We start from the raw sequence: 23091 nt of genomic DNA, 5'->3' as shown, positions 1-23091 counted from the left end.
CGTCGAAGAAGGGTGTTATTGACATGGTGGGTGTCGCGTCGTCGGCCATCTTGGCCTGCTGCACCCTCTCCTCCGCTCGAGTCTCTCTCTGTGCCGCGCTCGCTCCCCAACCCACCCTTCGCACCCTGCCCTCTCGCTCGCTCGCGCGCCACCGCCCGGCCTCTCCTCTCTCTCTCGCCTCTCTCTCGCCTCCAGGACATCCTTGTGTCCCCCTTGTGTCGAGTGACATTCCGGCTATACGCCCGGCCTAACCTGCCCGACAGACGCCCTGGGCCACCCTTTTCGACCAACCCCGGCGACGAGCTCCGTGGGTCCCGGGGGTTGCTTGTCGCCATGGCGACCGAACCCTCGCCCAACCCCGTCGACCAAACACCGGTTCCTGTCCCTCGGTACACACTTCCCTCTTCGTTTCTCGCTGTCTCTTTGCCTCCTCCTCGAAGCCTTTCCTCCACTCCGATTTTTCTCTTTCTCCGACCGCCGCGCCGGCCGGTCGCACTGGTAGTGGTGCCAGTAGTCGCAGTAGCGCTAGATCATCCCCGATTCTTCCGATTCTTCTTCCTTCCTCTTTTCTTCCTCCTTTCCTTCTCCTTCTTTCTTCTTCCTTTCCTCCTCCCTCCGCCGGGCCTCCTTCCCGCCGCCCTCTCGGTAAATATCGAACCGTCTCTCATTTTCGCTCGGCCGCCGCTCTCTCGTCGTTCGAGAAAAAGTAATATCGGCGGCGGAAAAGTATTTCCAGCGATGACCGCGCCTCCTATCCGCTCCTCCATCCCGTCCCGCTTTAATACTCCTACTTTTCCTTTTATTTATGTATTTGCTCGACCTATTTCTTCACTTTCCGCGCCGTACCCCGGCCGACTAAGGTAGGCATTTTTCTCTCTCCCGCTATTTGCTTTGCCCTTAAGCATTCTCGATTAGAAACTTCGGGCTTCATCCTCTCTATCCGGCATTCATCTTCGCTCCCTCTCCTCCGCCTTTATTTTCTTCCTCCATTCATGCGACTCTGCTCGTCTTCCTCCTTTCGTCGCTCCTTTCTTCTCCCTATTTTCTTCTTCTTTTCTTTTTTTCTCAGAGATAATAAATTCGAATTGGGTGTTGTTGTTTTTCGGAATTTTCCCAGACGTTTGGGTCAGTTGGTCCCGACTTCGCTGGTCACTGGGTGGACGCAGAAGGCTAGCTCCGTGCTAATGACGTATGACACGAGGGATGCTGCAGCATTCTCCTCGACTCTTTGCCCGCTTTCTTCGCCGAGGCCTCGATCGCTACCCTCTTTGTTTGCCAACCTCCGCTGGCTCTCCGTTCTTTCTCCGCTCTGGACTGTTGCCGAGGGTTGCGATCACGTCGCTCCTCTTTGTCCGCCAATGTAATGATTCCTCGTCGCTTTTGTAGCGCGAAGAAACGCGGCTCGTGGCGTTTGTTTCGCAGCCAGTGGCGCATAGGTCAGCCAGGCATAGGTCTCTACAGTTTTGTTACCTTTGTAACGCCAGTTCTTACAACACGACCGAGCCACTACTGTTTTCGCCTAACACGATTCCTCGCGCAACTCGGTGCTAAACGCGCGACGCGAAAGTGAAATTAGAAATCTGTTTTGGATACGGAAAGTTTAAAGATATTCGGAGACCCGAAAGGAATGATTTTCTGTTTTATTCCGTGTCATATAATACTACTTTTTTGCAAAATAGAAAGAGGTCGAATAAAAGACAAAAATTAAGACGATTTGCAGCTATCTCACAATTTACTACTATTTTCGCGTTACACGATTCCTCGCGCAACGCTGTGCTAAACGCGCGACGCGAAAGTAAAATTAGAAATTTGTTTTGGATACAGCAAGTTTAAAGATATTCGGAGACCCGAAAGGAATGATTTTCTATTTTATTCCGTGTCGTGTAATACTTCTTTTTTGCAAAATAAGAAGAGATCGAATAAAAGACGAAAATTAAGACGATTTACAGCTATCTCACTAGCGCCACCGCTACTCGTAACTGCGATAGATGTTTTCCATAAATATCGTAGACGTCGTGACATAATCTTTGAACCTTCTTACGCAAATTTTTCGACTCGAACCATTTTCATATATCGATCTACCATATTTTATCTCGGTTTACAACGCGACAGGTTACGACGAAGGGAGAAATGTTTCCGGAATATCGATAATTCAAGGGAATGAAATAATTCGAAATTGCTGGATATCCACATGCTCGGATTAGCGTTTCCAAGAAGCACAGAGGGGGTGAACCGTAATCGAAATGGCGAAGGGGGGTGGTGGAAAGCCGGATCTGCGAAACAGCGGGATTTTATCAGCTGCCTCGGTTCTTCTTCCTCGTTCCCTCGTCACATCTTATTGTCTCTCGTCTTCGATTTTCGAAACGCAATCCCGTCGAACGATTCTCTCCTTCGTCGCTTTGTTCTCGCCGGCGGGCGATAAATGAAAAAGAGAGAGGAGGTAAGGAAAGAAAGAGACGGGAGAGGAGAGAGGATCGATCGCGGCCATTGTGCCGCGGGGACGGATTAGAAATTCTGCGATCCCGTGGCCGTCGACAAAGGGATTACGGGAATTTAAACGATTCGCCGTAGTTTACGGTGCATCGTGTCCATATGTCGCGCACATCGGCGCCGGCATTGTGTCGCCGGATCGCTTCGCAATTCGCTCGCGCAGCGGGTGCATCGCGAAAACGCGGCAATTTCAATGCGAACGTTTCTGCGATGCTGCGCCCGAATGGGGGCGACGCGAGCTCGCTGATTAATTCGCGAGATTTTTTTTTTCCTCCTCCTCTTTTTTCTTCTCTCTTTCGCCTCTTTTCTCTCTCGCCCTTTTCTCTTTTTAATGATTCGTGTCGTCGACGAATACGGTTAGGGCGAATTAAAATTCTGCCCGAACGAGTCCTCGAGTTCTTCGGTTCCCTTGTAAGTGGTAGTTAGTCTAGAGGTTTAGACAAAATTTCGGGTCTGCTTACGAATTTTATCCTTTTGCAAATGATTCGTGTCGTCGACGAATACGGTTAGGGCGAATTAAAATTCAGAATCCTTCGAGTGGTAGTCGAGGGTTGGAGGAAAATTATCCTCCGATGTCCGGTCTAACAGAAAATTGCGAATTTTTATCTCGCGATTCGAACCTTCCATACCCCGGTGCTTCGTGGTCAAAGGATAAAAATCATTCTTGCTCCGAGAGGGAAAAGAAAGCGGAAGAAAGGAAAAAAAGAGAAAGAAAGGGAAAAGAAATCGCCTCGGCGGAATCGATAATTGGGATCTGAGATCGCGGCTTCTTCCGGTGTTCTTAACGCGATTCTGTCTGGCGGAAGAAACGACGAAGAAAAATACGAGGTGAACCCCGAGGAGAGAGGTGGTTTTCTCATCGAGAGGACTTAGAGTATTTGTTGTCGAGGACAGACGGGAAGAAAACGAGGGAGGCGAAGGGACGGGCCGGGGTTTGTGGAAGAAAGTCGAGGACCAATTAATTCGTGGCTGCGGCTTGATTTAGCAAATCGTTGCTAATTGGTTGGATTGCGGTGCTTCGCGAAACTTTATGGCCGGCCGAGACAAAAGCCATATCGATAGCGCCAAGTCCCCGCTAATAATCTCTAATTCTCCGGCGAACTTCGGACAAAAGGAAGACCGGGGTGAGATTGCTGGAAATACGTCGATAAATACGTTTAGAATGGCCGGGTTGAAATGATTCCGGCGGTAGCCGTTAATAATAATTGTCCCGTTGTGAGAATCCTCTCTGGAACGATCGCACAAAATCCGGATGACGTTGCTATTGTTAATCGTGAAAGCACCGTTCTTACTTGTATCGCTTCCGCCAGGCTTTACAACGGATTTAACGTCGATTACGATTACCTTGCGTGCGCGTATAATCTCGCGCATTGCGAATTGTAATCGGAACCGACAGGCTGCTCAAGTACCTGAACGCAGGTACGATACCGAAGCAATACACGAGCCGAGCACGGGTCAAATGATCCATCTGATCTCTCCGTTAATTAACTGCGCTTCTCGAATTTGAAAAAAATTTTCATACCGCACCACCGATTCGTCCACGTTCGCTCTTCCGCGTTCGAAATAAATTTCGGCTTAAAACCCACCGAGTACGGTAACCAAAATCGATATCTTTCCCCAGTTTCCACCGTAATTTTTCGTTTATATTTCTTTTAGCGCGCGTGTGAGAATACGAATACGAATAAACGAACACGTAACTCGAGAATACCGCGATTAATTGTTAAATTAACAACGCGTCGATGCAAAATTCGTCGTTACGCAATAAAATGCTATCGCAGGGTAATTCGCAATTTTTCACGATTCGCGATATCTCTTTCTCTCTTTTTCCGATCTCGGTCCGGTAATTAATTAAGAAATGTTATTTATCTCGTCAATATTCTCGCTAATTCTGGCTCTTTGAAACCAGCACAGAACGGGATAACATTTCGAATCATATTTGAACGGATCCCTTTGCACCCTAAACTTTTTCGGCGCGAAAACGTCTCGATGTTTGATATTAAACTCGATCGGGATATTACGGGATTAATAGAAGGTTTAATTCGGCCCCCCTCTGCGCCAGCAAATTTTTCCCGGGGAAAAAGAACGCGCCGATATCCGATGCGAGATATATTAAACGCTCGCGAGATTAATATCCCGCGAATTTGAGGAATCGCGCTTGGTTCCGCGAACGGCGCCCTGCGCGTCTTATTTTCCCGGAATAATCGCGCGACCCGCGATAACGGATATTAATTAGCCATCGGGAGGGTTCCGCGAGGGCCCGGTGTTTCAGACGGAAGAATCGAAGAATCGACCGCTTTATGCTCGCGAATCAACTGTTTATTTATTCGCGATACGTGGCCGGTGGGTGGGAACGGGAGATACGGAGCGGGTGATCGACGTGAAACGAGTTCATTCATACTCGCCGCGATGAATGGGAACGAAATACGCCACGGGACACGACACCGTATTGTTCCCGTCCATTTTCTACCTTTTTTCCCGCTCTCTCCTCCCCCGTTAATTTCTCCCTCCTCTCTGGTCGGAATAATTCGCGAGATAAGGAAGCACAGTGGACGGATTCATTTTCGGTTGCTCGATCGCGCGGGATTATTATTCGCCGCGTCTTGACCTCCATTTTTCCTTCCGCTCGGCTCTCCCAACGATTAATATCAATTTCTATCCGCGTGACTCCGTTTATCAATGGAGATTCAGCCTTTATCTCTCCATCCGATTTTCATTTTTGCCATTTCTTTACGTTCCCTTTTATTCGTTTATTTATTTACTTATTTACTCGTGGGTTTGGAAATAATCGTACAACCTAAGAGATAAGAACAATGGTAGAGTTTTAAATTATATATAGGGTGTCTCGATGTTTTCTACATGGAATTATTTCCGTCCTGGTGTCACAAAAGTACGAAGAAAGTGAAGGATTTTGATCTTTTGATGTGTCTCTTTAACTTGGGTATTATTTACGCTTGTAGAAAACGAAATTTACCGCGAATAGAGGGAATAAATATCGTAAATCACTGTTGTTCTTATTATGGGTTGTTAGGCGAGTTCGCGCGAGGACCGATGAAAAAGTAACGAGGCTTTAATGAGTCGGTGAACGGGAACAGGGAATCGATGTCGATAGTTAATTGATATAATTGGAGAAAGCCGAGTTTAGCAGACGCGTGGCGAATTATTTCGTCGACGTTTCCACGTGGAACGGGACGATTTCTGTAATTCTGGGAAAAGAAAAAACTTGTGAAATAATTTGGAAAGGAGGGAAAATTCTAATTCGGAGAAGAAGCATTTGAGAAACACAAGATTGGCGGTGGAAGCGTCTCCATCGATCTCTGCAGCGAATTATTTCGTCAACGTTTCTATTCGGAACGAGCCGATCTCTGTAATTCTGGGGAAAGAAAAATTGTGAAATAATTGGGAAAGGATTGTAATTGGGAGAATAAGCGTTTGGGAAACACAAGATTGGCGGTGGAAGCGTCTCCATCGATCTTTGTAGCGAATTATTTCTTCGACATTTCCTCGCGAAACGGGCAGATTTCTGTAATTCTGGGGAAAGAAAAAAATTGTGAAATAATTGGAAAAGGAGAGAAAATTGTAATTGAGAGAAGAAGCGTATGGAAAACGGAGGATTGGCGGTGGAAGCGTCTCCATCGATCTCTGCAGCGAATTATTTCGTCAATGTTTCTATTCGGAACGGGTCGATCTCTGTAATTCTGGGGGAAAAAAAAATTATGAAATAATTGGGAAAGAATTGTAATTGGGAGAAGAAGCGTTTGGGAAAGGCAGGATTGGCGGTGGACGCGTCTCCATCGATCTCTGCAGCGAATTATTTCGTCAACGTTTCTATTCGGAACGGGCCGATCTCAGTAATTCTGGCGAAAAAAAACATTGTAAGATAATTGGGAAAGGAAAGAAAATTGTAATCGGAAGAAGAAACGTATGGGAAACGGAGGATAGGCGGTAGAAGCGTCTCCATTGATCTCTGTAACGAATTATTTCGTCCACGTTCTATTCGGAACGGGCCGATCTCTGTAATTCTGGGGAAAGAAAAATTGTGAAATAATTGGGAAAGGATTGTAATTGGGAGAAGAAGCGTTTGGGAAAGGCAGGATTGGCGGTGGACGCGTCTCCATCGATCTCGGCAGCGAATTATTTCGTCAACGTTTCTATTCGGAACGGGCCGATCTCTGTAATTCTGGCGATAAAACATTGTAAGATAATTGGGAAATGAAAGAAAATTGTAATCGGAAGAAGAAGCGTATGGGAAACGGAGGATAGGCGGTAGAAGCGTCTCCATCGATCTCTGCAGCGAATTATTTCGTCAACGTTTCTATTCGGAACGGGCCGATCTCTGTTATTCTGGGGAAAGAAAAATTGTAAAATAATTGGGAAAGGATTGTAATTGAGAGAAGAAGCGTTTGGGAAAGGCAGGATTGGCGGTGGAAGCGTCTCCATCGATCTCTGCGAGCTCTGGCACGAACGCAACAACCCGCAAGTGTCCGGACGTCGAGGGCGTAATTCGATGGCGACGTTAAAGGGGGCGTCTCTCAGGGGTGCGATAACTTTCGGCGTCGACTGTATCGCTGGATGATACCCCCTCGGGGTTTTCTCCCCTCGGGTGTTGGGGTGTGTTTCGTTGCCTGGCAACGACACCCTCAAAGTCCCCGCTCTGATTGGCCCCGTCCCGCTTCTTCCTGTCTTAGCCTCTCTCTTCTCACCCCCTTCGACAATCAGCCAGCCGCGACCGTGCCTCCTATCGACGATCAAAACCACCCTTCTCGTCGCTCCGGTCCCTCGCTACCCTCGCCGCGTGCCTCCTCGTCGACCAAAATCCAAAGTCGGACACCTTTCTCGTTCTCCGTTCGAACCAATTCCATTAACTTCCACCGGTGGCCCTCATTTTCCACGATAGAATTTTAAACGCCGTGATTTCCGAAGTTCGAATCACCAAGGAAGTCCGAACGATTTCTTTTTCACCCTTTGTTTTTAACCCTTTGCGCTCGAAGAATTTTTTCGCGGTGAAGAAGAAGCTTTTTTCGCATCTTTGTACTCTCGCTGAGACTTTTAACGATGAAATAAAAAAAAAGGTTAATATCGATTTTAACGAAACTAAACGCTTTTCTCATTGTATGATGAATAGAATCTTTAAACGTTTTAAGCGTTTTAAGCCAGCCTAGGGACAATTTTCCGTTTAACTCACTAGCGCCACCACTGTTCGTATTTTACTCGCGAAAGCGTCGAATCGCGGTACAAAAGATCATCCGATTTCCTGTTTTCTCTTCCTATTTTTCTTTCTTATTATAATCACTCGTTTACAGGAGAATCTTTCTAACCGTTCCAAGCAGATTCCCTTAATTTTCCATTCGGTTTCGTTGGAAATTACCGGCACGGAGGAAAGAAAACTGGAAACTCGGAGTGCAGGGGGATAAGTAGGAATTTCCAGCGGTGTCTGATAAATTACTTTCTATCGTGGAACAATTTCAACTCCCTCTAAGGACCTACTCTAAGACTCTCCATCGAGTTCCACATTTCGTTTGTTTTACGAAATCGCTTCGAAGTTTCCGCTGCATCCCCGATGGAACTCGAACGAGTTCACCCGACTCGAGGAGCGATCCATCCAGCCACAAACGACACTCTAACGATTCAGCCTTATCGAACAACGCTCGAGCTTACCTGCTCGTCCTTTTTCACTCGTACATTAAAAAAAAAAAGAAAAAAAAAGAGAAATCAGGAGTCAGCGCTAATATAGAAGGACGAATATTCACCGTTACCATCTCACTCCGTATCTGCGGAGAAATAAGTTGAACTTTCTCGAGGACCGATCGTCGCCTGCTCGTCCTTTCTCCCTCGTACATTAAAAAAAAAAGAATAAAAAAAAGAAAAGGAGAGATCAGGAGTAAGCACTAATATGGAAGGACGAATATTCACCGTAACCATCTTGCCCCGTATCCGCGGAGAAATAAGTTGAATTCTCTCGAGGACCGATCGTCGAAATCCGCTTACGAATAAACATCCATCCGGCGCCTTTCATCGTCATTTACGATCATTTCTATTTTTCTGACTCGGTAAATCGAGCCACGAAAGGATTAAACCGCCGCCACCCCTTCATGCTCCTTCGCCGACCCATCTGTGTTCCTTCGAGTAGCCGGCCGCTTTTGTCCACATCCGGCCAGAGGGTGGATAAAACCACCCCTATTGATCCCGCTCAATGGATTCCCTGCCCTTTCACCTGCCACCGATCCCGCTGTTTTGACATTCCTCTCGCTCGTCCTCGCTCGTTTCACGGCATTAATAGAGCGCCGCGAGAGAGAGAGATAGATGGAGAGAGGCCGAGAGCCTGGTGTTCCCTTTCTCTCTCTCCGTGCCGCGGAACGGATCCTTTCAGCGGCGAAGAACTTCCTAAATAAGCGTAATCCTTTTCAGTTAGTCGAGGCAGCCCCTTAGAAATCGCTCGCGTCGAGGATGCGCCCCGGGATCATGCGAATTCGATGAAAGATTCCTGTCCCTTTTCCTACGTTTCTCCTTACCCTGATTTTTTTCTCCTCCTCGGCCTTTTTTCCCTCTATTTTTCTCTCCTCCTCCCTTTCTCTCCCTCTCTCGCCCTTTCTCTCCCGGGTTTTTGTTCTCCGTGTACCTGGAAATGAATCGCCGGATTTTTCCCTCCCTCCTCTTCCTCGCGTCCTGTATAGAAGATAGAAGGATTCGCGAGGGAGGGTGGAAAGGGGTCGGAGACGGAGAACCTCGCGAGGATTAGAGTGGGGTGTTTCTATCGCTGGAATGACGTTTTCGGTGTAGCTGGCGCCGAGTTAACCGGGGATAAGTTCTAGCAGAGAGATACTCGGGAGAAAGAGCGTGTTATTGGCTTTCCTTGACCGAGTACAAGTTCTTCGATTGCTTGAGAAGAGGTTTGAACAGTCTCGTTAAACGGAATTCATTTCAGATGAGCCAACCACGTCGGCTGGAGACATCGGGGATGCTGCTGCTGGTCACTCGAGCAAGAAATACGCGGACAAGATGGATGATTGTTGCGACAATTGCGATTCCGAGGGCAGCACGGAGGATAAGAAATCGTGAGGATTGTTTTAATCTTCGATCGCTTCGAATTCTTTCGGTAATTTTATTCGTTCGTGTTTTAGGGATAACATGAAGATCTCGAAGATATACTACGGCACGCGAACCCACAAGCAGATCGAGCAGGTCGTGAGGGAATTGAGGAAGACCTGCTACAAGGACAAGAAGTAAGTAGCCTCTTAGATTCGTGACAGTTTGTTTAGAACACGCGTTCACTTCGATCGTGCTTTCAGGATGACCATTTTGAGCAGCAGAGAGCACACTTGCATCCAAGATTCGAACAGGAATAAGACCGAGCTTTGCAGCGACCTGCTGGACCCTACCAAGGTTTGCTTTCCCTCGGATTCCGAAGTTAATCAGTTCGTAATTGTTCTCGGAATCTTTCTCGGGGTAGCATCCGACGCCTCCGTCGAGAAATTTTCTAATTTCCCCGAAAGTCTTTGCGAGGGAATTCCGCGATGAATCTTCTTTAAAAATCTGTAAGAATTTTCTTGATAACTTCCTTCTTTCAAGATTCTTCGCGTTTCTTCGCAAATTTTCTTTCCAACGAATCTCTTCCGTATCCCACGAACTCGATCGGCTGAATCTTTCGAGATAAAACAAAATAAAGGGATGTTTTTTATGCAGGAGATGGGCTGTCCGTATTACAACGAGCTGGGCAAAAAGAACTCGATGTTTCACTACACGGTGAACAAATTGGGCCCGGTATGGGATATCGAAGAGCTGGTGGAGGCTGGAAGAGAGAACAACTGGTGTCCGTACTTTGGCGCCAGGAATCTGATGGAATTCGCGGATATCATATTCTGTCCTTACAATTACATCATCGATCCCGATATCCGTGCAAGTGTGGGTCTATTTATGAATAAAATTCTTTATCTCGTGTTCGATTTCTTCGTTGCAACGAGTAACTCGGTGTTTTGTCGGTTTTTCAGATGCAACTCGATCTGAAGGGCCATGTGATCATTTTGGACGAAGCTCACAATATCGAAGACATTTGCAGAGACGTTGCAAGCGTCAGTTTTCGACACGATCACCTGTCAAATGCTGCAAGCGACTGTGAAACCCTCGCGAAACAAAGATCGCACGATAACGAGACTTACAATACCCTTAAGTTGTACATTTCGAAACTGATGGAATTTCTAAAAACTATACCCTTAAATAAAGTAGTAAGTTTCCTGCTGTTTAATTAAGAAATTATTTGTTTAAATTAGATGCAAACTATCTTTCTTAAAGTAACTTAAAAGTTAGAAATTCTGCTTAGGATATTTTGTTACTTATACAATGTACGTAATGTTCATTGCTTTAGTATTCGATTTAAATTTTACGATTATTAACACTGGAACTACTGTAATGCATACCTAATATATCATACATATGTGTATTAGAGTATTTATAATTAGAAAGCACTAATTATCATAAAGATAACCAATCATACCGACTGGTTTAGTAATTCTAGTGTTAAGGAATCTAATCTTTGAACTGTTTTAAATTCATTACGTTATTGTAAAATTATAATATACCCAATACTACATAGTATATATCATTTGTAATAGGATTACAACAGCGACAATCTTTCGAGTCCATACTGGACCGGCGTAGAATTGTTAGAATTATTTAACATGCACGGGCTTGGGGAACCCGTGTATTCGACATTCCTGGTAGCTTGCAAAGCGGCATTAGCGGACGTAGATCAAGAGAAAGAGGATAGTAGAATGCAGATATCGAAAAAAGCGAAACCAACCATCTCAAACAGCACTAGAATCGTGATTGAACATCTAATGTTCACTATGCGAATGATCACCTCCAAGGAATACATACACGATTACAGAGCGTGCGTGACTGAAAGTACGGTGAAGGATTTCAAAATGGTGAGGAATTTGATTTGATCGGATCAACTTTAATTACCTCCAAAAATTTCAATCTCTGAAAAAAATTATACTTCGTAAGAGATACTAAATTCTCGATCTTTTTTCCACAATTTAGGCTACTGACAACACGTGGTTACCTACAAAGAAAATCGAAGAACGCGTACGAACCTTAAAACTATTATGCATGAATCCTGGCGTGATCTTTTCACCACTTGCTCAGAATGCCCGCTGTATAATCCTTGCGTCTGGCACTTTGACCCCGACCTCATCATTTCAAAGTGAATTGCGCACGTCATTCGCACACGTGCTGAACACAGGGCACGTGATACCCAAGGAGCAAGTTTACGCGACCTGCGTGCCAAAAGGTCCAAACGGAATTCATCTGAAAGCGAATTATCAAGCTGTAAACAGTTGGGCCTTTCAGGTAAGCGTTTCTAAATATTTCTACGTCATATTCTATTGGTCCTATTGATTTCTTCTTAGATATAAATGTTAAGCGTCATTTTTACTACCGAAATTAAAGAATAATTTCAATTACTCTGATATAGTGTCTCTTTGTTTAAGATATCTGTTACATGATTTTATATTTCCTAGGATGAACTAGGCCGGGTATTGCTAGACGTCTGCGAGTCGATGCCGCATGGAATCCTTTGCTTCTTCTCCTCCTATAATGTCATGCACACGCAAATAGGAAGGTGGAAGAATAATTCCACTTGGGACAAGATAACCAGTGTCAAACAAGTGTTCATAGAACCTCGTTATGGCAATGATCTTACAGCTATCATGAGTGAATATCGTGAAGTGATAGAGTACACTTCAGAGGGACCAAAAGACGGAATCACTGGTGCTCTGTTCCTGGCAGTTTTTAGGGGAAAGGTTGCAGAAGGAATTGATTTTAAAGACAACGAAGCTCGTTGCGTAGTTACCGTGAGTTTTCGCCATTTAAATCGTTTGAATGTAACTAAAAAATTATAAAAATATTTGTAATGTCGTTTCATAGGTTGGTATACCATATGCAGTAAGAAAAGATCCTGTAGTTGACATGAAAGTAAATTATAATGATGCAAATATCGCGAAAGGTTTGTTAAGAGGTTCAGGCTGGTACTCTATTCAAGCTTTCAGAGCTTTGAATCAGGCATTAGGTCGTTGTTTGAGACACATTCACGACTGGGGAGCCGTGTTGTTGGTGGATGAGAGGTTCGTGTAATTTAATAGGAACTTTTTATTACAAACGTTTAGTTCTATCGATTTATTGCTGTTTTAGATTCTTGATGCATGAAAACAAGGAAAACCTCCCAAAATGGGTGAAAACAATGGTACATTTTTCATCATATTGATTTAATATCATTTTAATATTTTTATTACGTAATTTATTTACAGTGGGTCACGGAAAATGAATACAATTTAAAGGAAAGTCTTCAAAAGTTCGTGGCAAAGCAAAAAGCAAGAGAAAAGGCTGTAACTTCGCAGGTGTGTAGTGTTTAAAAAGGCTGTGTATAATTAGCATTCTAATGGTGTTATATTTTGATTTTTATAGATAGATCACATATAACGTAAAAGTGCGATAGTAATGATAAGAAATATGTGATAAGATATAAGTTAATTATATAATGAAAAAATGAAATCGTGCACCAAATAATCTTATATTTTACATATGGTTTTACTGTTGCGTTTTATTATAAAATAATATTTTTTAAGTTTACAAATACAACATTACAACTATAATATATTCAAGTTTCTTAAAGTTTAAGCGTGTCCCTTTTTTCTATCATCCTGAGATGTTTCTTCTTAATCTTCTTCAATTTTGCAGTATTTGTAATCTACAAACAAACATTATGTTAGCCTTACATTTGTGACAATTTAATTTCATATTATTCAATAATACTTACAACTTGTACTATTTCACTCTTTTTCTGATTCTCTGCAGCACGTTTCAAATTAGCCCTCCTTCTCTCTTTCTTTGCCTCTTTCTCGGTTTGTTTTTCAGCTTTTATCGCTCGAGACATTTCCTTAATATGCTTCAGGTTTTCCCTCCGCTTCTGCTTCTTATCAAAGGACAACCGAATGCCGCGTGTTTTGACGATAGACGAGAATCTGTTTACAAATATAACATAACGCAAAACAAACATTGATTAGCTTGAACAAGGTTGAATGTATATTTTTCTTTCTACAGACCTTTTCTTCGGTTCCTTCCATATTCTACCAGACTTCGGTTTGCCTTTGGGGATTTGTTGCTCCAATGATTTCTCTTTCTTGTTTCTTAGCCTCTTGGACGTACGATTGGGAATATTTAAGGTATTTGTTTCTACAACATCTGATTTCTCATTTAGTATTTCTTCCGCTGTAACTACTTTCTCCTGCTTTTCCTCCGTCGTCATTTTGTTATGAATGATTTTTACTTTGGTAATACTATAAACAATCACTGTCTTATTGTATACAAATAATCAAAATAGGTTATGGATTCACGTGTATATGCAGCCATTTTGAAAATGAACGGAATTTACCGTAGTGACATCTATTAATAAACGCTGGAAACTTCTAGCCAAAATAAATTGGGTAACTACTTTTCGGCTTAAATAGTATATTTAATTATTTTTTTCAATCTCTTGGACAATGTTGAATGTTCTTTCTTAATGCTACTCGTTTAGAGTAAATTATGTAAATATTACTATAAATATTTTCAAATTTATTTACTAGCTGTTGATAAGTATGTTATCTTGTTTGTTCCTTTTGCTGCAAGATGTCACTGTAATCGATTTATGCACGCGTGCGGTATTTCTACAATATTTTATTGTAAGCAGTTATTTAATTATAATGGAATCGCTTGAAGAAATATGTCAATACTTAAAGCCAAATACACGATTAGATCTAAAAGCTGTTGCATTAGAACATGTTCTCAGTGAGTAATCATGAGGAAAAAATATTTCTTAATCTTGTTTCCATGATTCTAACCTTCTGTTTTCATTAATTTTTATACTTGTTGAATAATCAGGTATAACCGGAACTACCGAAGGACGAGAACTACTATTAAAGCTTCCAGATTTATTAACGCAACTGATTGCTTTGATCCAAGATTCGTCTACAGCAATTTCCAAGGATGCAGCTCTAGCTATAATAAATATAACTGCAGACGAAGAAGGAAGCAATGCATTTCTGTTGATTTCAGAAACTCAACCCAAAGACGGAAAATATAATTACAATTTAATTCATGTTTGTATTAGGTAGACACATTGTTAATTAATCTAAATCATATCCTTCTGCTTCTTTTAAATTAGTGCTTTTTGCATAGGTTTATAATGGATAAAGAATGTATTTTAGCAGATCCATGCTGCATGATTCTTTCTAATATGACCAGACCATTACACTTGGTGGATAGGATCATAACGCTTATTGAAAAATGTGATTATTCATGGGACAAAATTGTGGCAGCATTCACTGCTAAACAATATAATAATACTGGAGCCAAACTTCATTATTTAGGTCCAGTTTTTAGTAATCTCAGTCAATCTTCACATGTAAGGAGGTACATAATCAATTATTGTTTTTAATTTAGATATTGCCATCAATTTATATTCTCTTCAAATTTATCATACAATATAGGTATTTAATGGACAAAAATCGTAGTGTCATTCAGAGGCTACTTCCTTTCACAGAATATGAAGACAGCTTAGTAAGACGCGGTGGAATTGTTGGTGCATTAAAGAACTGTTGCTTTGATGTAGAAAATCACGAATGGTTGTTGAGCCCTGAAGTAGATATCCTGTCGTATCTTTTGCTGCCATTGGCAGGGGCCAGAAGAGTTTGATGATGAGGACAATGATAAACTGCCAATTAGTTTGCAGTACTTGCCAGAGACAAAGCAAAGGGAGCCAGACTTGGACATTAGGTACACAAATATTTTTGAAATATCAGCAATAGTTTCAGATAAAAATTCTTACTTTTTAATTGTTTTAGAATTATTTTGTTAGAGGCCTTAACTCAACTCTGCGCGACGAGAAAAGGAAGAGAAATACTGAGAACAAAAAATACTTACATTATACTCAGAGAATATCATAAATGGGAGCAAGATAAAACTGCATTGTTATCTTGCGAAAATGTTGTAGATATATTGATTAGGTACTAAATATTCTTAAATACTGCAAAATAATATTAAATTTATAACGAATATTATAAAAATTTTAGGACCGAAGATGAAATAGGTTTAGACAACTTAAAAAATGTAGAGGTTCCCATGGAATATACAGAGAAATTCCATAAGATGGATCAAGATTTTATTAATAGTACATGATGAACTGTCGGTACAATAATAGGAGCTGTTTCATTGTTTTATACATATTGTACGAGCTGTACATATAATAAAATGACAATTTACCTCAGCGATAAATGAGGCGACACGTGATATTGCACTGTTCCCTTATTTCGTTTGTTATCCTATTTTTAATTAAATTATCAGGTCCTGTGTAGCAACAGAGGAATGATAAAAATCCGTACAAACAAATAGTCAATCACATTCAACTACGATCTTATTTAAAACAAAATTCCTACACTAAATTTGATTAGCTGTTATTGCCAATTTTTTCCACACAGGAATAAAAACATTTTAGAAAATAATGGAAGAATTTTTTCAATCTTGATAGGTCTATTTTGATCTGTGAATAATTAGTGAAAATACACAAATGAAGGAAAGAAAGATTTACAAGTGGTAATACAGGTAACTTGTAATGTATTCGCACACACGTTACCAGAATAACGGGTCAAACATTTTTCTTTCTTCTCTTTTCCTTTTTATGATGTCTCTGGTGCGAACAGTAAATCGGTAATTTTAGCTTGCTCGGCTCAGAGCCACTTTTGCTGAGATCAAGTCTCGCAGAAATGAGAATATAGTACCGTTATGAGAAAGACTGGTACATTTCTGACACATTTCTGCGAACCATGTAAATGACAGTACCGTTATTAATTAATAGCCATACACGCGATGTATATCGATACGTTGCGTTGGTGCACTTACTTCTACGGTCGATTTTCCGTGCCAATTAACTTCGATCAATTAAACGTGAGTTTAATATTCTTTTTCTAATAAAATAAATTCTTTAATGATAGAAATAAAAACTGTACTATAATCAAATTAGCGTTTACGTTCTCGTAAAAAATAGTATTTCTTCTTATACGTTTACGCTATAGTTAATATTCTACAGTATTTACACCTCTCTACTAATTGGTGTTGTTTCTTAGATACAAAAATAACTTCTTTTATATAGATGTATGACATCTACAAAATCTGATCAAAAGTTCCTCCTTACAAATTACTGATTTTTGTATATATTTTTGAAGCTTGTCGACCTTATTTTTTAATCAAAATTACACAACGTTATTACTCGAAAATTCAACTTATTCGACTCATCCTACAAAAATATATAAATCTCTACAATTTCCTGATCAGATTAAGTAGAAACAGTCATCATTATAGAGAAAGTGACCATCATGGTAAATATCCTAAACCAGCTTCCAGACTGATGGAACTTTTAATGCTGGAGGCATTACTGGCTCTCCTGCTAATCCTGTTTGAGTCAGCCCCGAAGATAGCTGCAATCTCTGCACTTTTCTTAATCGAGAGGGCTTCGTGATGAGCTCCCGATCGATTGGAACAGTGGGAAAGACACTTCTTATCCCTGTCTGCGCCACCGACGTATACCAAACGGCCCTGTGTGTCTCTGGCACTAACAACTAGCACCTTTTCACTATCCGAGGACTGCTGAGACTTTCGTCCTGGATTGAACAAGTCGTAATCCAGGGCGAGGTTGTTCGAACTGCCGTAGCTTGACGACGACTGCTTCTGAAAATGTGTAAAAAGGAATAAAATCGAAAGGATACTAAGGAAAATAAATACAATGTCATCTGTAATTATTAAAAAAAAATTATAACAAAATTTCCTATGATTTAGTTACAATTATTTCTTTTCTTTTTTTTTTTTCTTTTTCACCTTGAGTACATCCAAACCTTGGGAGGGCGTTCGACTTCTGCCGGTCTTCGTCGCTCGAGCTCTGTCCGGACTTCCGGCTCGGCTGAGGGTGCTCTCAGAGGGCACGATGCCCCTCTGCCTCAACTGCTCCAATATGGTCGGTCGGATCGGCTGTCGGGCACAGTAACATTTATTGCTTTCAGAGCAGCTGTCGGTGTCACAGGCGCATACCACTGTATTCGGAGGCACATGGGGCTGTGCTGGCACTCTCCTGGACAGCGAGCAGTAACACTTATCCGCCGATATGCAGGTGCAGGACTCGGAATCGTAGCTGCATTCGCTGCAACTCACATAGCCGCTGCTGCTCCTGTTCGCGGCAGCGCCTGCGCTTCGATTTAGTCTCCTACCTGAAAAATGGTAGCGTGATTTGTTTTATAAAGTTCAAGACTTTTATCAGGTGCGTTACTTTCATGGCATTCTACAACGTGGAACATCGAAATAGTCGCTTACACGTATCACTGTCTTCGGAAGTAGTATGACAGCCTCCGTTCTTACTAGTCCTCCATGAAGACTTCCTCTTTCCCAGCCTGTTAGCCAATACACGGTTCCCGTGATTGTTTCTGGCGTCGCAAGAAGAACTACTACCGAAACTATCGTTTAGTCTCCTCGCAGGAAAGATAACGGAAGTGAATTCCGTCGGGCCACCCTTCAGCCTCGACACCGACCTCTTAATAGCCCTGCCCAATAGGCAGGTTCGACGGCTCGATCGTCTTCGCTGCGGCCTGCGACGCCTCCTCATTATGCTGGCTGACCTCTGGTATAGTTCATCCTGCGTCAACGTCGCCGCCAGTTTCAACAAGAACTCTTTGTACAGGGGTTTCAAGTCGTTAAAGGACATTCCTTCGGGATCTAAATGTATAGTATAAAGTTACGATCAATTTTGTGTTTCCTGTTTCTCGAAATAATACTCACCGATAATAGCTGCCAAGATATCGTCGACACTGGTCAGACCTTCTTGGTTTCTGAACTCGTCAAACAATTCCGTGAATCCTAGAGGAGTACCACCTTTAATGCTGTTAGGCCTTCTAGCACTTCCAGGGTTCAGAAAGCTTCCTCTTCGAGGTAACTCGACCCTGGTCATCAAATCTCCTCGATCCACGTCTACGTCGCTTTGAGATCTCTTTAGCCTGGTTTCCTGAAGAATCTTCATAGCATCCTCGGACCTACTAACAGGTGGTTCACTGCCAGCCCTACTCCTCTTCCTAACTCTCGGCTGATTGTACTCTGGCATGTCCAAATTCGACGTGGAATCGCTCAAGTGCTTCTTCAAGGGCTTGTCCATGGTAACTACTCTACTCACTCGTCTTCCAGACGTAGCTTTTTCTTGCTCCTTCGACCTTTTTCGTTCCGCGTACACTGAATCCGCGCGACTCTGCTGGTTTAATTGGTAAAGATCGTTGTTACAGGATCTACCGAAGAAAATATCCTCCTGGGAACTTCTTATCTTTCCCCTTTCGGCTTTACTGCTTCTACCGCTGTAAATATCCTCCTGGGCAAGACTGTATATCTTATCCACGTCTTTAAAATGTTCTTCATAGAGCGTCTCCTTGCTACCTCTCTTACAGGCTCGTTCGTACAGCGAATTTTCTTCGCTCTTACAACCTAACTTCTCGATCCTGTCGTAGATTAAAACGTCTGGTCTTGGGGTGTGTACGCTGAGACTCTTGGGCGTATCCCTTGATGAATTCAAATCATAAGATCCATGATTCTTCTCGTAGATCTTCTCCTTAATATCTTCTGGCTCCTTGATCGGACTCTGTTTCCCTGGACCATCACATTTGTCCGCTTTTCCAATCATAGGAAGCTTTTCGTATCTATTAGAAACTGTCTCGTAAAACCCGTTAGTCCCAACTTCGTAAATCTTGCTCTCAGATTTCCCTATATCAATCTTTTCAGGAGTAGTCGGTTCTTTTTTACTTCCAAACGTCTTGTTCTTCGAGTTTTGTCGTTCCTCCTTCTTGGACACCCTCGAATCGAAATTCTTCTGAATGGAACTGAAACTTTGAACAACAGGACCGATCTTTTCCTTCGGAGTGACCTCTTTCCTCCTCCCTCGAGCCTCTAAAATATCTTCCGCCTTGATATCGGAATTCTTTTTCTTCCTCCTGGGTGTCTTTTGCAACTCCAACGATTTCCCAGTCTCGTCCTCGGTTATACAGCTAGAGACTGAAGTTTTCTTCGTTCGTGGAGGCCTTACAGGATGCGGTGGAATCGATTTAACAGCTTCTGCTTTCAGAGCGCTCATCATGGTGCTGATTCGGCTACTTGGACTGGGTTCCCTGACACTGGAGGCAACTGAAGCTAGGCTCACGCAACCGACGCCGTTCGCGTGCCTTGGACGACGTCGATTCGCGTCCAGGTCAGCCAAAAGTGCCCTGTAGAGGGTCGCCGCGGCGGCCACTGCATCCTCTTCCGTGTCACAGGAAAATGCGTGACATTCTAGCAACCTGGTGGCACCTGGTCGTCGCATTACTACCGCGAATATCGGTGGATAGTGTTCCGCCGCCGTCTTCAAACCACGCATCGTTCTAGAAATGTTATTATTAAACATTAATTATCATAATAACGTTTGCATCATTTTCAGGGAGCTGTAACGAAGCTGGACCACCCAGAAGCTTTGAGCAACGAATCGAGAAAGAGTAATTACAGGGCAAATGTTCAACAATGAAAACCCAGCCCTTTTAAATGTTCCAAATAATTTATCCAATAACAGTATATTCTTTCAAAGAGATTTCTCGAATCTTCTCGAAGCAAACGATCAAACGTCTACAAGATCATCCTTCTACTCCAAGCCTGAACAAAATTAATTACCGCGATCCATGGCTCCGTTAATTTCTCTTCGCGGCACTTTCCAGTGCAATGCTCACCTGTATAGGTCCGCGTGCTTTTCCTCGCCTGTCTGACTCTGGTCATGATCGCCGACCAACGGTAAGAAAGCGTGGATGCAGTTCTCCTGATGGCATACGTTTACTCCGAAGCCTCAACGCGCTCCACACAGCGATCCTACGGAAGGGATTGTTCTTCTCGGAGGTGTCCGCGGTGCGGAAGGTCAGACCGCGTCTGGAAACCTCGAGTTCTGCCCTGGTGGCGCACTCGATTCTCTCGAGGAGTTGACGCAGAGGCTCCTGAAGTCCTCGGACGCTCGCCACGCGACCACCCACAGGTGCTGCTCCCATATACTTCACCTGAAATAATTTCATTCTAATTATATATCTCTCTCTCACTCTCTTTCTCTCTCACCGTCTCTCTTTTAAGGATAAAACAGTTCGTCACGCCAGAAGAGAGCGTATTATCTGAAAATATTATAGTTAATTAAATTATAAGAGATGCAGGAGATTATAGTATCATTTACCAAAAGCATCACTTTTCTCTCAAACGACTAATTACCACGTGACCGCCATAATCAAGCCAATATCTCCAGAGTGAAGAAGGATAATGGCTCTATTAGAAAGACAGCGAGGCATTCGCCGTAAACGGCGGTATAATGAAAGTTCATCGAGATGCAAATACAGTGTAAATTATGTAGATTAATCGATGGTGGGCGGTTATCAAGGATTTTCATCTCGCACGACAGCCATCTATACAGAATCATTCTCTTCATGATGCGTGCGATCGTCTCGAGTATCCTCGTTACCGTCGAAACGAAGAAGTCATTCGACACGGTTCTGAAAATAAGATAACTTTGAGAAGTGCCGAGGAAATTTGCTGGAAGAATGTTAAAACGCGCCGTTCTGGCAGAGTGCCATTCCGATAAGCCTACGAGTCGCTGCTATCTTCTGCAGAAGAGGCTTTTACTCCTACGGGATGGAAAGCTCGATGGCTTTCAACGGAGAGCGTCATTTTAAGTCGTGCATACGTATACGGCGATTGAGATAGCGAAAAGATAAATTTTTACTTCGCGCCGGTGGAAGCGACATGACACATTTTTTTTCGCCGCTTTTACAAACATGGCCGGTAATCGTCTGATGTAACGGCGTGGCTGGTTTGCATATTGGGACACACGTTTACAGGTGTTCAGCGTATAATCGATATGGTAATTCGTCGGATTCAGAAATCGTGTAATAAAAAAATTATAATCGATACGCCTTGACAGTTTTATAACTGATTGAATTAATCGACGCGCAAAAATCGTGCTATTTACGATACGAAGAAAAAAAATACGTTCCTAAAATAATCGGAAATAACACAATAACCTGATTTAAAGAATTGTAAGCATTGCAATAGCCTGGTTAAGAAAGGTATGCAATTTGTATTTGATTGATTCGAATGAAGATATTCGATTGATTTAATTGAATTTTCTAGGGTCGAGATCATCATGGAATAATACGTAGAACGATACCATGCTCTGGGTTATCGATATGGTAATTCGTCGGATTCGGAAATCGGGTAATAAAAGATTATAATTGATACACATGGACAGTTTTATAACTGAATGAATTAACCGACGCGTAAAAATCGTGCTATTTACGATAAGAAGAAACAAAAATGCGTTCCTAAAATAATCGGAATAACACAATGACCTGATTTAAAGAATTGAAAGTATTACAATAGCCTGGTTAAGAAAGATATGCAATTTGTATTTGGATTGATTTAATTGAATTTTCTAGGATCGAGATCAAGATGGAATAATAGGTAGTACGTGCGACGTTGTGCGTTAGAATCGATCGAGGTTAGGGACTTCCCCTACCACCGGCTGCGCCGTTGTGCCCGAATTCGCTGCGCGAATATCAGTCGCGCGTCGACCCTTCGACCGTATGCCAACAACTCGAGCGAGTTGTATCTCCTATCCCTCTTACCAATTCCCCACAAACCCACTTCTCCGATTTCCTTATCGTCTCCTCTCACTTACAGGACACGCCGAGTTTCTTAAAACGCGCGATTTATAGGCACGAGCTGGCCGAACGATAATGAACAGAACGTGTTACCGGGAGAAGTCATAAATTCCGAGTCTGAAGAAATCTGCTCCGGGTCTCGAGATCATATCTCTTGCGGATCGCGTCGAGGCAATGATCTGAGGCTGCTGTTGACCTCGGCGAGGCATCATCGCTGGATGGCGCAACGGAACGATGCGGAAGAGGGAGGCCGTAAAAGCGGAGCAATAAGAAAAATCCGCATACCGATCCGCGGCAACGAAGGGGAATTTTTCATTGCTCCAAATAGTCGGGAGCCAGCCCCGTCACGCTTCGCGAATCGTGAACGGAATGAAAGTGACGATTAAAAATCACTGGACCACCGCCGACCGAGGAAAGTCGTACTCTTTGTCTTCGCGTTGAATTTGCCATGCTTGTTGATATCTTTTCCTCATCTCTGCTAAGAGACGATGCCTTGGCTAGCTAATGAATTTTTTACGGTATTTCGTAGATTTTGAATTTTTTCCGGAATATCTGAATAATAGAGTAGAATTCTTACAGAGTATTTGGCCAATTAAATGGAATGAGCAACCTTAGAAATTAATTTATCGGAGTTTCATCTTAGATCTTTCTGCCCGTTCGTGACAAAAATTTCTGAATATTGAGAGAATTATTCTTAAAAGCGAAAATTCTAAAGCGATCATTCTGAGATTTCTCAGATAATGGAAATAATAATACTCGTATGATTTCATATAGAAAGTGCGTTTCGGTGTTCCTTTATTCGAACGAAAGTATGTAAACGTTTTCAATT

The 23091-nt window shown here is 42.6% G+C and overlaps 4 protein-coding genes across 4 annotated transcripts; 2 read left to right on the top strand and 2 right to left on the bottom strand.

Annotated features, from left to right (window-relative positions):
* The first annotated feature begins 3666 nt into the window (after nt 1-3666).
* Nucleotides 3667-12963, top strand: LOC143221245 (Fanconi anemia group J protein homolog). The gene is made up of 14 exons (XM_076446727.1): nt 3667-3839; nt 3887-3909; nt 9413-9542; nt 9609-9710; nt 9777-9870; nt 10171-10389; nt 10476-10709; nt 11097-11411; nt 11527-11835; nt 12006-12338; nt 12412-12608; nt 12676-12727; nt 12792-12881; nt 12949-12963. The coding sequence occupies exons 1-14, from the start codon at nt 3667-3669 to the stop codon at nt 12961-12963; spliced, it is 2286 nt and encodes a 761-aa protein (XP_076302842.1).
* Nucleotides 12964-13150: 187 nt separating this feature from the next.
* LOC143221243 (coiled-coil domain-containing protein 86) lies at nt 13151-13789 on the bottom strand. Its single transcript, XM_076446724.1, has 3 exons — nt 13587-13789; nt 13301-13505; nt 13151-13231 (listed from the first exon to the last, which is right to left on the bottom strand). The coding sequence occupies exons 1-3, from the start codon at nt 13787-13789 to the stop codon at nt 13151-13153; spliced, it is 489 nt and encodes a 162-aa protein (XP_076302839.1).
* A 436-nt stretch (nt 13790-14225) lies between these two features.
* Nucleotides 14226-15699, top strand: LOC143221242 (protein HGH1 homolog). The gene is given in 7 exon segments (XM_076446723.1): nt 14226-14310; nt 14404-14632; nt 14701-14934; nt 15012-15198; nt 15200-15297; nt 15366-15527; nt 15594-15699. Coding segments are annotated over 7 exon segments (1101 nt in total).
* Nucleotides 15700-16890: 1191 nt separating this feature from the next.
* On the bottom strand, nt 16891-21420 carry LOC143221244 (uncharacterized). Its single transcript, XM_076446726.1, is given in 8 exon segments — nt 16891-17244; nt 17392-17777; nt 17881-18279; nt 18343-19958; nt 20298-20371; nt 20373-20615; nt 20671-20723; nt 21378-21420. Coding segments are annotated over 8 exon segments (3168 nt in total).
* Between the last annotated feature and the right edge of the window lie 1671 nt (nt 21421-23091).

The sequence above is a fragment of the Lasioglossum baleicum genome, unplaced genomic scaffold (assembly GCF_051020765.1).
Source record: "Lasioglossum baleicum unplaced genomic scaffold, iyLasBale1 scaffold2114, whole genome shotgun sequence".
Classification (NCBI taxonomy): Eukaryota; Metazoa; Arthropoda; class Insecta; order Hymenoptera; family Halictidae; genus Lasioglossum; species Lasioglossum baleicum.
This window is presented reverse-complemented; position numbering and strand designations above follow the sequence as displayed.